Source organism: Vigna unguiculata, chromosome 5, assembly GCF_004118075.2.
Source record: "Vigna unguiculata cultivar IT97K-499-35 chromosome 5, ASM411807v1, whole genome shotgun sequence".
NCBI classification, from domain to species: Eukaryota; Viridiplantae; Streptophyta; class Magnoliopsida; order Fabales; family Fabaceae; genus Vigna; species Vigna unguiculata.
In genome coordinates this window covers 9,012,467-9,031,013 of record NC_040283.1, presented here as the reverse complement: position 1 = coordinate 9,031,013, position 18,547 = coordinate 9,012,467, and the positions used below count along the sequence as shown (strand labels likewise).

Below are 18,547 nucleotides of genomic sequence, written 5' to 3'. Positions count from 1 at the left end.
TATTACTAGTGGTGGGAAATAAGTCATGAAAAGGATACTTCAACTCATTAAAGGCAACATCCTTGGAAACATATAAACGACCACTAGGTGACAAACACTTATAACCCTTATGAGAAGGAGAATAGCCTAAAAATAGACATTCATGAGATCTGAATTCCAACTTGTGTTTGTTATAGGAACATAGAAAGGGATAACAAGAGCAACCAAAGTTTCTCAAGAAGGCATAATCAGGAGACTTGTGAAACAGGACAGTGTATGGAACTTGAAATTGTAAGGAGGATGTGGGCAACCGGTTGATTAAGTAAACAGAGGTTTGAAAGGCAAAGTCCCAAAACTTGATTGGAAGAGAGGCTTGCTGAAGAAGAGTCATTCCCAACTCAACAATATGTCTATGTTTCCTCTCAACAACACCATTTTGATGATGTGTATGAGGACAAATAAGTCTATGAACAATACCCTGATTTTTACAGTACGAGGACAGAGGTCTGAATTCACACCCCCCCCCCCAATCTGTTTGAATGCTCTTAATTTGGTATTAAACTGCAGTTCAACCATGGCCTTAAACTGCTGAAAAACAGTGAAGGTTTTAGACTTATTTTTCAGAAAATAAATTCAAGTGAATTTAGAGAAAGCATCAACAAAGCTTATGTAATAAGAGAAACCATTTGTTGACACAACATTGGAAGGACCCCACGGATCACTATAAACAAGTTCAAGCGGAACAGAATAAACAGTTTGGGATGAGGAAGAGGGTAAACGATGTGATTTTCCAACACAACAAGCTGCACAAAATTCAAACAAATTTTTATTTGATATGGGAATATTACAATGAGTCAGAACAATTTTAAGTACACTTGAATTGGGATGACCTAATCTAAGGTGCCACAAAGTTTGAGAAGTAGGAGCAACATGCTCAGATGGCTTGGAACTTTGAACAGAAAACCTTGGATCAGCACTTTTATTAGTAGTAGTGCTCGGAGACATAGAAAGGACAGAGAAGGATGGTTGAGCAGCAGATTGAGAAGTTTGTAACTGTGGAAAGACATAGAGACCATCAGGACCCAAGGAGCCATGAAGCAAGATCTCATTTGTGGCCTGTGATTTAACAACGCACCGATTAGGATGAAATTCAAAGAAGACATGATTATCTTTGCAAAACTCACTGACACTAATTAAATTCTTGGTAACAGACGGAACAAGCAATAATTTATTAAGAGCTAAAGGAAAGGTGGGATTTAAAGGTGAACAAATTTGTGTGAAACCTGACGACTGAACAGGGAGCCCTTGGCCATTGCCTATGTAGATCTGGTCTGGACCTTCGAAGGACTGAAGTTGTTGAATATTTTGAGACTCTCCAGTAACATGAAACGAAGCACCAGAGTCAGGGATCCATGTAGTAAGGTTCGGATCTTGATTTTCAGAGTTAAGGATCATGGCACTTGGAACAACATTTTTGGTCTGTGACGCATTCTGTCGAACATCTGACGTGCTGGAAGAATTACAGAACACAGGCTCTTGAAGGCTTAATGTTGAGTTAGGTTGATAATCAGAATCAAATCGATAATGACACACAACTGCAGTATGGCCAAATTTCAAGCAAACTTGGCACTGGAAGTTTGCATAACGACCTCTTCCTCTACCGTTGCCTCCACGACCACGAGTGCCACGAGTAAAACCACCACCTCCGCGGTTATAGGCAGTGGTTATTCTATCAAAATTGCCAGTCCGATTAGAACTGCTAGTATAGCCAGGAGCGCCTCTATTAACAGAATATGTGTTATTGAAATGTTGGACCTGAGAACGGAAGCTGTTTGGAGAATTGTAATTGGATCCGTCTTGAGCAACGTTAATTGAAGGAGATTCGAGTAACTTCTTTCGAAACTTTTGTGAACGAGACTCGTGCGCAAGGAGCAACGCTTCAACCTCATGAATCGGAAGAGGATCAAATTTACTTTCAATAACATATATAACCGGTCCATAATCTTCTGGTAAACCTTCAAGGATAGCATCTAGATGTTAGCGAGGCAAAACAGGATCACCGCAAGTGCTAAGAACATCAACCAGACACTTAATGCGAAGAAGGAACTCAAACATTGATTTTTGCTCAAGCGTCATGGTGCGAAGCTCTGTTTGTAATTGTCTGGCTTTCGCACGCTTCTGTTTTTGAAAATAGTCATGAAGTTGGTCTCAAACTTCATACGAATGTACACAACCGATCAACCGAGACAAAATTGAAGAAGAAAGCGTTGATTGAAGCCACGATAGAAGGACTTGGTCTTGTTGTTCCCAAGTAGAGTACGCTGGATTTTCAATGCCTGCTGCACAATCATCTTCAGTGAGAAACCGTATAGGAATAACAGGATTCACAACAAATCTCTGCAGTTTGTGCGCTTTGATCACTGGTTCAACTTGCTGCCGCCATAAAAGGAAGTTGGACTCACTCAGCTTCTCAGAGATAGGATGAAAGGAAGGAATGGAAGAGGTTGAGAAAGTAGGATGCGACGACTCCATTAATGGAGATTGCGGGCTCTTGATACCATAACAGAAAAGTGTAGGAACAGAGAAAGAGAAATGCTCTTAGCAGAGAAATGCTCTTAGCAGAGAAAACTGAATATTGAGTGGATTGTCTTTGACATTTACAATAGCACGTATTTATACACAACAAAGCTTAACAGACTATCAACAGATTGACAGCTGTATACTAACAAGCATAACAGAATGACAGCTGTTGACAGCTAGCTCTACACTAATACCAAGTGAAAATTTTCAAGACGACTTGATTCCAAGTAATACTCCTTATCGTGAAGTATGATTGCAGGTATAGACAATGAAGATGTGTTTATTTTAATAAGGGTGGAGAATGTTGGGATGATGAAAATAATATGTATTGAAAAGTCTCACATCGCTTAGAATAACCAAGGGGTGAGTGATTATACAATGAACTCTAAGTTCATGATGTTCTTTACCCCAAGTCAAAGACACTTTGAGCTAGTGTTTGACTTTTCTTATTCTCTTGTAATAGAGTGTTGTGAGATGTAGTTAAATTCTTGCTCTGAAAGGTGTAGATATACTTGGGGTCAAAGGGTTGAGAGTGTTTTATGTTTACTCTGAAGGCTGTGGATGTACTTGGGATCAAAGGGTTGAGAGTGTTTTATGTGTGTTGTACAAATTTGCACATAGTGATTATTCTTTGTGGTTCTGGTTTTTTCTCTGTATTTGAAGTTCCACGTTACATTGATAATGTTCTTAATTGATGATGTGTTTTTCCCAACATATTATTTAGTAATAACTAAAATACTTTATTCAAAAAATTATTCAAGTTTATAATTAAATAAAATTATATTGCTTTATAAGTAAAATATTTAAAAGCTAAAATAATATAAAATAAACACAATTTAAATCCAACAGGTTTTAAGCTTTTTAAGGATCTTGAATTTTTTATCCAAACATAAAAAATATCATCTAACATCATGACCAATCATGCTCCCAAATCCTATTTTGGAAGCCCCTTTAGCCATAGTATGAGGTATACTTTATTACCTTCCCTCCAAACATATAGATCAAAGTACGACATGAATCCTTCCCAAGTAAATTGGGGACATCCTCTTCTCTTCCTAGTCCCATGTTTCATACCTTTGCACTAGACCATGTTTCAAACCTAATTTTACATAAATTTAGAATATATTTAAGTATATATACTTAGCACAATTTAATCATTTTTTTTCTACTGTACTTATTAACAAAACTTATTGAGAAATCTTTAAATTTTTGCAACAAAATAGTTTTCATTTAAAATTATATATTGTTATAAACTTAACCCACACAGTTGCTTTATACCCAACTTGAGTGGCATTCTAACAGAATAATAAATTATAGCATTGAATACCAAAAAATAGGAAGACAGAAGCATTAATGCAATGCAAAGACCGCGTCTTGACATTAAATAGGGTTTAATATGATAGTACAAATCACATTGTTTTGCTTGCATGTTGTATCTATCTCTGACATCTATGACACAACAAAGTCAACGTGGACTTCGTTGTCTCCATGGGGTTCAAGGAACTTAGGGTTTCAGCAAAACGGTTGGTGGAAGGAAATAACTATTTTAGTTTCTTAGACTTTATTATATTCCAATATCTTCTTATTCTAGGATATTTTGGTATGAATCTCTTACAAGATATTACTTTTCACTTTTTTATATATAATTTTTCTTTTTCTGGAATGAAAAAGATGAAATGGGACCGAGTTTGATTATATATCTTCTGTTCTTTAAATAAAGTTTCATATTTATCTTCTTTGGTTGATATTCGATAAATATAAAATTTATATATGTTTTAGTTTTAAATTGTGAATTATGTTTTGTATTTTAAATTTTCATAGATAAAAATATTATCTTTCTTCTTTGTCGTGCTCTATCCCTTTATTACCTTGTTGATAATTTGCAAGACACAAGCTTTTCTCGTCTTGCAAAAAGCCCAACAACATCTGTTGGGTGATTATATTGTAATTTTTTTACTTGCTTTAGTGGATGTGATGAATGGATGGTTACAAATGCTAAATTGTAATTGTTATTTTTTTAAATCTTACCGATTATTTTTATATGAAACAAACAAAGTATTGATTTTATTGAAATGGTTTTGGTAATTTGTAATGGTTTCGGTCACTATAAGAAAATGTTTCATTAACAACTAATTTTAGTGATCAAAAGATATTAGTCACTATAATGACCAATTTATATATCAATTTTTAAAAAAATTATTGGTTACTAAAATAGTTACTATTATGAATAAAAAATTATAATTGGTCGTTAATTGATCATTAATTAATTAGAGACTAATTTAGAAACCAATTCTTTTTTGTAACAAAAATCTTGGTAGCTAATGTTTAGTGACTAATTTTTTTTGGTAGCTAAAACCTTAGTAGCTAAATTTTAAAAACCAATTTAGAGACCAATTATTATTTTTTATTTATAATAGTAACCAATAATTTTTTTCTTTTATAAAATGATATATAAATTGGTCACTATAGTGATTAACAACTTTTGGTCACTAAAATTAATTAATAATGAGACTTTTTCTTGTAGTGGGTGTTCACACATATACAAAAGATTAATGTAGTGAGTCTATATAGAAAGTATGAACACCTAAAACTCTTTACCGTCAATAACATCTCTAAAGGTCCTACTCAATTTGCATCATTTGAAGTTCAATCACCATAAATAACAAATGTTCTTAGATTGGGAGAATCATTTGAACCATGTCATAAGCTTAAGAGTAACCTACAAAAGATCTTTCAAAGCTTTAGGTTGACTAAAATAAATAGACGGCAATACAATTTGAGAGTGTTATGACAAATCATATTAGGCTAATAGGGAAAAAATATGGAATTGCTAACTTTATTGCACATGTTGATAAGAAATAAAGGATATTAGGTATTTGAAAAGGATGTGCAAGTAATGACATGAACTTGAAATTTGTTGAATTCAATAAGAGATAAGTCTTGTTGCACTAGTTAGGATGATGATAATTGATTAGCTTCTTTTAAAATTGTTGAAAATGAAGTCTTGAATTATTTTTTGTAAATATTAAATTGTATTATTTTTTAATTAATTAGGTTGATACTTGAAAATAAAATCAAAAATTAATCTAATTGATCCAACACAATTTAACACACTCCATAGTGGATAAATTTAGATTGGAAAACCGACAATTTATTCAAAAAGAAAAACAATCATCAAATGGTGGTATTAGGGATGGCAACGGGGCGGGGCGGGTACGGGTATCATGATCCCATCCCCATCCTCATAATAAAAATTCATCCCCATCCCCATCCCAAACCCAACGGGTATACAACTTTTGACCCATCCCCATCCCCACCGGGTAACGGGTATTTTCTTATACCCATACCCATACCCATTTTTTTATTGTTCCATATATCAATTAAATATTTTTTATAAAAAAAATTTAAAAATCACACCAACGGAATCATGATACTATCAAAATATTCAATATTAAAATAACATACTCTTTTTGATTTTCATGATGTCAAATATTAAGAAAAATATTATAATAGTATAAATCTCAAATTAAAGTATCAAATAACAACTAAATAAAATTCAAATAATTATATAAAAGCTAAAAAATTACACATTACTAAAATTTTATAATAACCAAAATATTTATTAATTTTACAAATGATCAGTGGTTTCATTTGCATTCGATCCACCTACACATAGAAAAAAAATGAAAAATTAGATATGATATAATAATTGAAATTGAAAATTTTAATTACTAGAATATAATGTACCTTCTTCATCAGATTCATTTTCACTCATTAGAACATCTTTTCCTTTTAATTTTTTAACACCTACAAACACCAAATGTAGAATATTAGATGAGAATTCACAAAAAATACTAACAACAAATATTAATAAATTTGAGTAACTTAGCTAGATGGTTTGAGTTCCATATCCAACTTCTTGTACACATCAAAGCCTCTATAGTAAATAATTAAACATTATCATGAAACAAAAAATAAATAATAAATAAAATTATCATAAAGGAGTAAAGATAATTAAATGTGTGACCCAAATTTGAGAATATCCATTTGAACATAACATAACGGAAAAAAAATGTATAATTAAGATTATGATAAAAGGAAAAGTACCTTGAAGATCTGCTTAAACCTTAAAGAACAAGCCAAACAATTAAAAGAGAGTAAAAAAGTGTATAACCAAAGTAACAAAAAGAAGAGCTATCAAATAAGAGTCAAACATTTTCATGAAAATAAATAAATAAATAAAGATAATCAAATGTGTAACCTAAAAATTATTTCATAGAATGAAATTGAGGAACACCTATTTGAACATAACCATGTACAGAGAGTAAAAATTATGTAATAAGAAGAAGAAAAATTACCTTCAAAATTAAATCTTGAAAAACAAACCAGACAATTGAGAGAGTAAACAAAGTGTATAACAAAAAACAAAGAGAATGAGAAATATGTTATATATATATATATATATATATATATATATATATATATATATATATATATATATATATATATATATATATTATATTATATTATATTATATATTATATTACTATGTATATATATATTATATGTGTGGATATCTTATGTTTATATATATATATATATAATTATTTATATATATTATATTATATTATATATTATATTATTATTACTATGTATATATATTATATGTGTGGATATCTTATGTTTATATATATATATATATATATATATATATATATATATATATATATATTTATAGATATATATTTATTTTAAGTATATATTATATTATATTATATAATAATATAAATATAATAATATATATTATATTATTGTGTATATATATTATATGTATATGCGTAAATATTTTATGCTTTTATATATATATATATATATATATATATATATATATATATATATATATATATATATATATATATATTTCTTTTAAATTTTTATAAATTTGTTTATAAAAGATCTCACTAGTTAAATGATTAATTTGTTTTATACGTATATATTATATATATTATATTATATTATTATGTATATATATTATATGTATATTATATTATATTATATTATATTATATTACATGTATATGTGTAAATATATATATATATATATATATATATAAGTATATTTTATTTATATGTATATATACTATATTATATTATATTATATTATATTATATTATATTATATTATATTTTATGTGTAAATATATTATTTATTTATATATATTTTTTAGATTATTTAATAAATTATAAATAGTTTAGTAATTTAAGCGGGGACGGGTATTTGGGCGGGTATATATATATCCCCATCTCCATCCCCATCCCCAGTTAAAAATTTCGGGTATTACCCATACCCATACCCATACCCATACCCAGTCAAAGCGGGGATTCCCCGTCAAAACGGGGACGGGTTCGGGTGATACCCACGGGCACGGATTTATTTGCCATCTCTAGGTATTACTATTGATTTTTCTCACCCTTATAAGAAAGGTTCACATGAAACTTCAATCCCTGTAGAAAGAAGGGATTTAAATTGTAATTTGATAGCTTTGATTTTGAATTTGAAGATTAACTTTGATAAAAGTTTTTTCTAAAGTGAAAAAGAAAAAGGAATATATCCCATTGGATCATTACGTGAGGATTGTAAATAACTCTTAGACTTATTAATAATAACTATCATTTAAAATAATATAATAAAAAACTTAAAAATATTTAAGAATTTAAATTAAAATGTGATATAATACCAATGAAAGTAAATTAAAATATGACATAATTATTAATATTTGAAGAGATTTACTATAAGTAAAATTTAAATCTATAAGAAATCTCACTTACTAATCGTAAAATATATATGATGGGTTACATTATTTTTTTAAGAGCATTAGTATGATTTATATATTTTTTTATTACGATTATTATTTACTATTCTTATTATTGTAATCATGACAATTATGGTGTACTAAGAAAAATAGTGTAAATTGCGGTAATTATTTTTATAAAATGTGACGATTTTATCTCTCATAATTTAGATCGATAATGAGTTTGAATACTATCGTAATTCATGTCGTCACAAACTATAACTTTGATCAAAATAAGAAAAATTTAAAATTAATGATTTGATTGAAAGAGAAATTGATAAAATTGAAAAAAATGTTACTTACAAACATCATAATTTACATATAAATTATGATGGTTATCGAAAAATAATAAATGACAGTTAAAATCGTTACATTTTACATGTAAAGTATGACAGTTTTTCAATTGTCGTCTTATATTATAAAAAATGGTAATTTTCAACGACTGTCATATTAAAATCGTCAGAATTTATATGATTTTTAGGTTAAACATTCTTATTGAATTTATATGATTTTTTTAGTGTAAACATTGTTATTGTTATATCAAGACAGTAATGATAAATGAGAAAAAAAAATTATGTAACGACGATGACAACATCATGATGAAAATGATTATACTTCTAATAGATGCAACAATATGTTGCTAATCTATTTGACACAACACAACCTTAATTTAAAATTTTGCAATAACTAAAATATATTTCAATATAGGAAGATTGTGATCTTTTTATTAATTTTATATTTTGTAAACTCTTAAAACTTAATGGTCATATAAAATTTCAATTTGAATTCCTATGTATTTTAGTCTTAACTGTTTATGAATTTTAATTTGATGATTGTATTATTTGGATTATTTATGAAACAAAAAATAATTTATGCACCGGAGATGTGATACAAATTCCAAGTATAGGTCTACAATTTAGTTAAAATAATGGGAACGAATAAAATTTTGGTTAAATTTATATTTCAATTGTAATCATGAGATTGATTACTTTTTGATCTATGGATGAATCACCATGAAAAAAAATTCAAAGCGTAGTGTGGAAGGAATTTTGAAAAAACGGCTTAAACCATTTGTGTGGCCTTAATGAATAATGGTCCAACAACACAATAGTGGGTTCATGACACAAGGTCCATTAATCCCACTTACTCACTCAACTCATCAATTTAAACAATTCAATAATTTCTTCTAGTGGGGTGGGCAAGAAAAATAAATTAATATATATAAAAAAATATTATTATGATTGTCAAAAACCTAACATTACTTTTTTTTTTCTTTTTTGCCATCTTTGCAGTATTATAGGTTAAAAAAGAGGAAAATAACAAGTTAATGTCAATGCATATGCAACTGCAAGATGGATAAGTAAATAAAAGTCTGAAATTGGGATGTTACCCTCCCATATTTATCCCCATAATATTGTTAGTTATACCTAATGTCATATCAGTATATATATATATATATATATATATATATATATATATATATATATATATATATATATATATATATATATATATATATATATATATATATATATATATATAATAATAATAAAATATTTGTAATATAATATTCAGTTTTCTTAACTTAATAAAGGATAAAAAATAGTTTATCACAATTATTCATTGTTCTAATAAATGATCAAATACGACATTATCCGGAATACATCAATAATCAAGTTTAATAGAAAAAAAAAATAATATAAACAACATTCACAGAAATTCAAAGCAGTTAGGGATATGCAATTGATTGACACAAGAAAGTTTGATGTAAAATTTTCATTTTAGTAACATTTCATTTGAGGAAAGATGTTCCATTCATCTTCACTCCACCTTTACAACGAGTGATGTGTAATTGACTCGATTGACGAATTTATTAATAAAATTATAGATAAATTTAAAATATATAATTACTGACAGATTTATCAATAAATCTTCAAAAATTAATTATAAACAAATCTTAAAAAATTTAATTATGAATGAATTTATCGATAAATTTTAAAAAAGTTAATTACAGAATGATTTTACTATAATATAGTCAAAATAAAAAGTTTTATTGACAAAATTTATGAACAAAAACATACATTCATAATAAAATTTTATTGATAAAAATTATTAATAATATTTTTGTTGATAATTAAAATTCTAAAATTTGTTGATAAATTATTTGATCGACAATTTTTTTTGTTTGGTAAAATTTTCTTTCAATAATACAATATTTCCTTATATTGATTAGATAACAAAGTTGGTCCTATCATCGAAATGACAAAAAGAATTCCTTGATTGCTCTGGAGTAATAAAATCTCGTTGTCAATAAGTATAATAAAAATAACTTCTCATTTTAAACTAAGCATAATGTTGCCAAGGACTTGATATGTAAACGATATAGTTAAATAACGAAACAAAGTAACAATTTAATTCCTCAATTACAAAAAAGAAAAAAAGAAGATAAAAACTCATTTTAGAAATATAAAAAATTAATAGAAAATCAATTAAATACAATAAATTTACGATGTAATTAAAATAAGTAAACTAGAGAAACTCAATTAAAATAAATAAATTTACTATATAACTTAATTGAGGCAACAACAAAATTTACATCTTAATTTTCTCTCTATTCATTGTACAATTTGTTTTACAAATAATATGTCCCCCTAGTAAATGATAATGGTGTAATTGAAGAGTATTAAGAGTGGTTCTCACTTGCATCATCAACACTTGTGTTTATACACTTACTGAATGAGATTCGAAAGTTCTTGATCAAAATTTTGCCTTTCTTCATTCCGCCTTTGTGATTGCTTCACCACATGCACACACACAACTTTTGATTGGAAGAAAGATCATTATCAATGGATGACAATAATTACAAATTTAATTCCGATCCAACAAAACCAACAGCTACAAGCATAGTCCGTGAAGATCGCAATAGCCAACCAATGGAAGATAATGCAAAGTGGAGTTGTCATGTTTTCATGATAGTGATGTTGAAACAAAACCCACCACTTACATTGGTGGAGATTTAACCAAAAATTTGATCACAAGTCACACTTCTTCATTCATGATGCTAACTATAGCACCACCAATCAGAAAAAAAGAAAATCTACCCATAACATGTTATTACCCGTGACATCACTAGTTCAAAAGTTTATGCATTAATGCTTGTTACCATAAGAAGGAAAAGAGAAAAACATAACTCAGTTGTAAAAAGCTTTCCAAATGATTGATACTGTTTGGTCAGTTCATGAATTCAAAACTCAGAATAAATGAATTGAAAACCACACCGTACCAAAGAAAGAAAGTTTTGGTTGATATTTCACATGGCATTTGAAGAAGTGAGTACAAGGAAATTCTATAGCTGCACCCTTCAAGTCAAAGGGACACATGCTATTCATATATCACCCATTAGGTCCAACATAGATGGCCCAAATTGTTCAAAGATCTATTGCTAAAACTTGCTTAATTCATAGAGTTTGATGCTATCGATGTTTTTTTATACCCTTTGTGTATGAGCTATATTCATTGGCTCTTGCCATATTTTAAAGAGGATTTACACGCACTATTTAGTATTATTCAATGAAGTTTATTACAAATCATTTTTTAACTGATTGTGAAAAGTGATTAAAAAGAGAGTATTACTATTTACATCCTGTCGCAAACTAAATTTATTTTAAACACAAGTTTAGAGCTTGTGAGAAAAAAAAAAATGATTGATTAAAAGTGTGCTATGGAAATATTGAAATTGCATTAAATAAACAGTTTACACTTTCAATACCGAAAAAGGAAGTAAATGTAGTATTGGATTGGAGTGCCGTCCAACATAACTATACAACAAACACACACCATGTCAAGTAACGAGTGAACGAGTGATCATGTTGTGAAACTAAGATACAATACTCAAGTTAATAAAGGATAAAGCCTTGTTACTTTAGTTCAAGCCGAGTGATCAAAGACAAAAAATATCGAACCAGTTTAATTGGTTTAATCCCGACTATAAGTTGATCAAATCTAATCAAACCCGAGACTTATCTTCATTAATCAATTATTCCATGGCTTCGACACTGTAAAGAAAAATAGGGTCCTAACTTTTTGCGACAAGAGGTTTACTACATTTACCATGATAACCTTCTTTCTCCCAAAATATGACTCTTTTATTTTTCGGTTATGTTTTGTCTCTTTGTGTTTTTTTCTTCCCTTAACATGTGCTTCTCATCCATGTGGAATCTTGATTGTCATCAATATCCAGCTAAGTTGCAACTCACACTTAAGAATTTTGGTCATGTTTTCGCTGTCACTAATAATGGAGTCACACATTGGGATATTTTTTTTCCCATGCATTTAGTCTCTCTTCAACTACCATGAGCCTTCGCCAAAACCCCACATACGTTCAAAAGCCGATTGAACTTTATCTTCACACCCACCAAGAAAGTAACATGTCTAGAAACTTGGGACATAAAAAAAGAAGTAATGAAGAAAAGCATTCACTCTTTGCCACAGTATAAGTAAATCATTGTAGCATTCCGCCACCACCACTATGATATCAAACCCATTCTTACCTTCTCTGTTCTACTATTAATTCTAAACACGAATCCTTGCAAGAAATATGTGTTCACAGTTGCAAGAAGATAAAACAAGTTTTTTTTTCTTCTCTCTTCTTTTCAACAGACAAGTTTATATTTCTAATAACTTTTATTGTGTCGTAAATAGCATGTGAATAATAATTTGTTTTGGCAATGTTGATGCATGTGGGTGGTGTCCCATGAAAAATATGATTACTACCTTATTATTGATATAAATGAAAATGGCCATTTAATCAGTGACTGCAAGTGAACTCTCACATAAAACGCACTTGTCTCACATTGCGGCGTTAATCAATGACATATCCAATAAACACACCATGAAACCACAATAAAGAACCATTTAAGGAATAATAAAGTTCAGACTTGGATATGATAATGATGTCCTAAGGTATCAAATCCCACCCCTAGTCAAACAACATAAAACAAAAGTAAAAATTAGGACTCTTTCCTATTTATGTCTCAAAAATTACCAGGAAAAAGAAACTAATTGGGTACATAAACTATCGTCTACATCCTCTTCCTAGTACTTTGAGGAAAATATTATTGAAAAAGTAAATACATCTAATATCTTGAAAAACTTAAGAAACATTCAACATTTTATTCATTAGTTCGTGGATTAGGAAGATTTTGTAGGAGAATTCAAAATTATAAAACAAAACAAAAGAAAGATCTACCTGGTATACACATAGGAGTACAGATCAATGACATTGACATATCAAATGTCATAAATCACCTATATTCTCAACTTACACAATGAACAACATCATCCTATCCAAGGAATTGGAACTTCAAGAAAATATAAGAGTCTTTTTGACATATGATCCCCCCAAAAATTATAAATTTCAATTTATAATTTAAAAGCACTGACAAATTAGAATAATTAAATTCGTTTGGAGAAAAAAAAAAAGAAGAGATTACAGAATCCAATTACCCATTTCCATATCCATACAAGGGGCAATAAAAAGAAAAGTCCGGCAACAAATACCATTGATTTAAAGAAATGATTTCATTTCAATTGCAATTGTTACATGAAAAGAAATTTGAAACATAGTAATCTTCTCTATAGTCGGGGGTAAGAAGTGAGGGATGAAAAAATGTTTAGAGAGAAACATGTAGAAGGTTTAAAAAACGAAAATAATGTTACATAAGGAGTATGGAATTTCACCTATCGTGTAGGGCAATTACCACCACTGATGAACAAGAACTCCACTTTGTCTAAGGGAATTGAAGAGCTGCAAGCATTGATCATATGTTTTCTCATACTTAGAACTCCTCTGCCCAGGACAACACCTCTGCCATCTATTGTAATGGCATTCGAGGAAAATTTCATCTATCAAACATATAGCTCCAGTTTTAAACAACCTCGGAATCAGATCAAATTCAGTACCCTCAACATCCATCTTCATCACAACAAAATCGTTCTTTGTAACAGTCTTCTTCAACCATTGAGCAAAATCAAATCCCTGAATCTTCTCCACTTCGCCATCAAACTCCTCCTTCCCCAAAGACTGCACAGGCCGAATCCTACCCATCCCCCTGCCTTTAACCTCGACATGCTCCCCAGGATCACGATGAATCTCAAACGTCAATGTTTCGTTCTTCACCCATGCAGCGTAAGGAACCAAAGTGATCCCCTTCTTCAACCCATACTCCGGATGAAAAGTCTTGTCAGCTTCAATAGCATACACATGGAAGGTCTTGTTCTGTTTAGGATACTGTTTCCTAAACCAAGACCCTATGCTAGAGCCATAGCTTCTAGCTCCAACATCAACATACAAATACCTGTTCTTAAAGCTTATATCAACCATTGAAGGAAGGTACTTTATGTTCTTCACATTCCTTTTCAAAGTAATCCAAGGCTTTAAAGGCTCCTCCGATATCAAAGGCTCGGCAATCTTAACCAAATCATGCTTATAACCAGGAACATAACATTTTCCATTTGAATCACCAAAATCAAATTTACCAGCACCATCACCACACTCTTTTTTCAAAACAATTTCACGTATATACGGCATTGAAGAATCAAAGCCTTCTAAGCCATGCAACTTCACTACTCTGAAACAATGGAACAAATCAAGGAACGAATTAAAACTATACGTATCTTTAGGGTTTGCAAAATGGAACACTGCGAACCCTCCAGGTTTCAGCGTCCGGTCGATCTCCGCCGCGAAATCCGCCGGCTTCGCCGACTGCACGAACGAATCCTCGCCGGAGAACACGAAATCGAAGGTCCTATTGCCGAACGGAATCCGTTCACCTCGGCCAAACTTCACAAGCGGCTTCACCCCCTTCCTCGCAATTCCGACGGCGTCTTTCACGCCGATCTCCCTCAACGAGAAGACGTCGCGTCCGGTCGGCGTTTCCACGCACAGCGACTTCGACTGCGGCGAGAGGTAACCGCCGGCAATCAGGTCCTGAAAAGCGGAAGAGTAAAACCGAACGCCTTTGATCCAGTCCTTGCTGGTGTAAAGCTCGGGCTGCAGTGAACCGCCGCCGGAGGCAGACTCGACAGCAAGGGGACCGGTGCCGGCGGTGACGAGGCTGAGAGTCTGCGGCAGAGAGAAAAAACAGAAGTCGCCGATATTGCAAGACTCGCCAGCGACGGCGATGATGTAAGCGAAACGAACGCCGATGATCAAAACGCCGAAAAGGAGAAACCGTACGAGAAAGTTCCGGAGAGAACTAGGCTTGCCTGCGGACTGTTCCATGGTAAAACAGCGCACTTTTTTCTCACAGAATAATCAATAAGAAAAACAAATGGCGGAATCAAAAAGGAACGAAAATGGAAAAAGAAGATAGATTATGGCTTTTCCTTTTATCGAGAGCAGAATCGAGCTGAAGTGTGGTTGGCGCCGATTAGGGGTTTAGGTTGGGTGGCAGAAATTGGGAAATAGAGAGGCGAGCGAGGGGCAAAACGGGAAAACATAATTCACAAATGAATATGCGGTGGCTTTCTTTTCTACGTTGTAAGGGAGTTTTTGCTACGGAGAAGCGAAGAGCGAGTTCATGACTCGGAGAGTGTGACTCGGTGGTGGTGGTGGTTTTTGCAGAGAAAAAAGGAAAGGCGTGTGAAAAGTAACCGGATTGTGCTGCGTGGATAAAGGAAGAAGAGCGAGATAATCTAATATTCTCTTTTCCGCAATTGGCTCCGAGAATTTTTAAAATTGCAAGAATGCCACTGCCACGTCACTTTCCTTTTTTCTTTATTTACGGTGACAGAGACAAATGTAATGTGGTGTTGGAGGGTTAGTTATGTCCACGCAGGCAATGCAAAACTGTTTGATATTTTTTTTTTGCGATGTGTCTGTGTGATGTTTTGTTTTGCTTCCTGCTGGGTCCGTCTTTCATGAACTGTGTTCGTCGAAATCTATAAAAATGTTTGATATTATTGCTCACATTTTCAATATTCGTGTTGCATAAGATATATGATTTAAAAAAGATTTTCGTGAAGCATCTAATCTAATGTCAAAGATTGCAAGCAAAGGAAGCAAACTCCAAAAGTTTAATAAGCATATCAAATTAAGTAATTATGGAATGAAATGAATGTAAATCAATTTTATCAGTGTTACTTTATATTAATATGGCAACTTTCGGTTTATCACAACTATACTCTATGAAAATTTAGTTTAATATGGGAAAAAAGGAAAAAATAAATAAATAAAAAAGAAAAGTAATAAAAGCTGTTGACAGTACACCAATGTTAATTATTCGTGAAAGGAAAAGGATTCATTCATGTTGGACGAATTTCAATTTAGAGATATGAAAATAAAGATTTGTTGAGTTTTGAATGTAAAATATGCGCGTAAAGATAGAATAGTCTTAACTGTGAGAAGAAAAAAAGTTGTCCTGTTAGACAAATAGTATGTGAAATACATATCCAAATAAAATAAAAAATAAAGTATCAAGAATGTCAACTAAAAACAAATTGATAAATAAAGAAATATATCTATCTAGTTTGATCGTGTGAGATAAATTTTTTTACTAATAATTACATATTTAATATTCAAAATTAATACAAGGCAAAATAAATTTGGAGTTACATACTTTACAAAAACTCATATGTAGAGATGAATATCTAAAAAAATTAATAAAGATTAAGATTTAAAATTATATTTAATATATATATATATATATATATTATAATCTTGATTAATATTATTATTATTATTTATTTTTAACTTTTAGGTTATTTCTGAATATTTTTCTAATTTTTGGAGTTCGTCTTGATTTTTTTTTTCATGAAAGAGTATTACTAAGACAACGATTAAGGGAAAATCATTTTTTTTTATCAATGAGAATATTCACTAAAGAAGTTAACTTTCTTTTTAGGTTGTTATCGGATGAAAAATATTTTTGACTAATAAAGATTTTAGTTAGAGTATAAGTTTTTCTGAACTCTCAAATCTCAAAATTTCTCTTTTTTCTTGTTTTGGTTCCATTTGAGAGATTTTGTTGTTGAATGCGAGATCAAAATTGAATAAACGAATATTGTTATTCTAGATTTGTGTTGATATATTTAATTTGTGAATCATGCACTATGGGAGTTAATACTTTTCTTGGTTTTCTAAGTTTTTTGAACAATTTCTTGAAAAACATTGGAATTAAACTCCAATTATATGCTTTTACTTAGTCCTATTGTAAGTTGCTTAAAGTGACACGTTTTTTTCAATTTAGTATAAACTATTTTTTAGTTCAATTATTCAATGTAATAATGTGTATGTTATGATTTAAAGTGATATTAAGATGTTTGATTGAGATGTTTTTAAGAAGCTTATGAATGATAAATACACATGTGTCAAGTACAACCACTTTTATTTAATAAAGACCTCCTAACTTTCTTGAGTTTTAAATTTTTGTAAATGAAAACCTCAATAAGAAATTAATGGAGAATTTATTACACATCTAAAAAATATGTACATGCCTGAATATTAAATGTCTTAAATTTATGTTTGCATACTTGTAACAAGTCAAATGTTAATATCTCATTAAAACACATGTTCATTACAACTACTGAGGAAGGTATCAATTAATATGTTTTGGGTCTTGTTAAGTACAGATTAAGGATAATTAACATGCATTGAATACTACAAAAGTATAACTATATGTAGTTATGTGTGATATTAAATAAAATTTGACTTAATAACCATTAATGTAATTTATAAAATCTGACTTAATAACCATTAATGTAATTTATAAAATCTGACTTAATAATCATTTATTTTATTTTATTTTATTTAAAGGACAAAATGTCCATAAGTGTTGTATATGTGTGTTTAATATTTTATTTAATACTCACCAACAAAAGTTAAAAGATAATTAAATAATAAAATAACTATATTTTAATGTTGCTAAAAATTAAATATAAATAAATATAAGAAAGTCTAAATTAACAGAAAAATCAACAAAAAGAAAAATAGTGTTAAACATTTAAAAGTTTACAAAAAAAAAAGTTAGTAAAGATTTTTCTTTTTTTTGCATTTTAGTAAAGATCTAAAAATTTCAAAGTTCATGTTTTGTATCAAAAAGTTATTGTCTAAAAATTTAAAAGGGTATTTTTATCTTTA

General features: G+C 30.0%; 1 protein-coding gene across 1 annotated transcript; it reads right to left on the bottom strand.

Annotated features, from left to right (window-relative positions):
- Positions 1–13,941: 13,941 nt before the first annotated feature.
- LOC114185339 lies at positions 13,942–16,092 on the bottom strand. The gene has a single exon (XM_028073007.1). It carries the CDS (start codon positions 15,689–15,691, stop codon positions 14,165–14,167), a length of 1,527 nt encoding a protein of 508 aa, XP_027928808.1. The 5' UTR covers positions 15,692–16,092; the 3' UTR covers positions 13,942–14,164.
- Between the last annotated feature and the right edge of the window lie 2,455 nt (positions 16,093–18,547).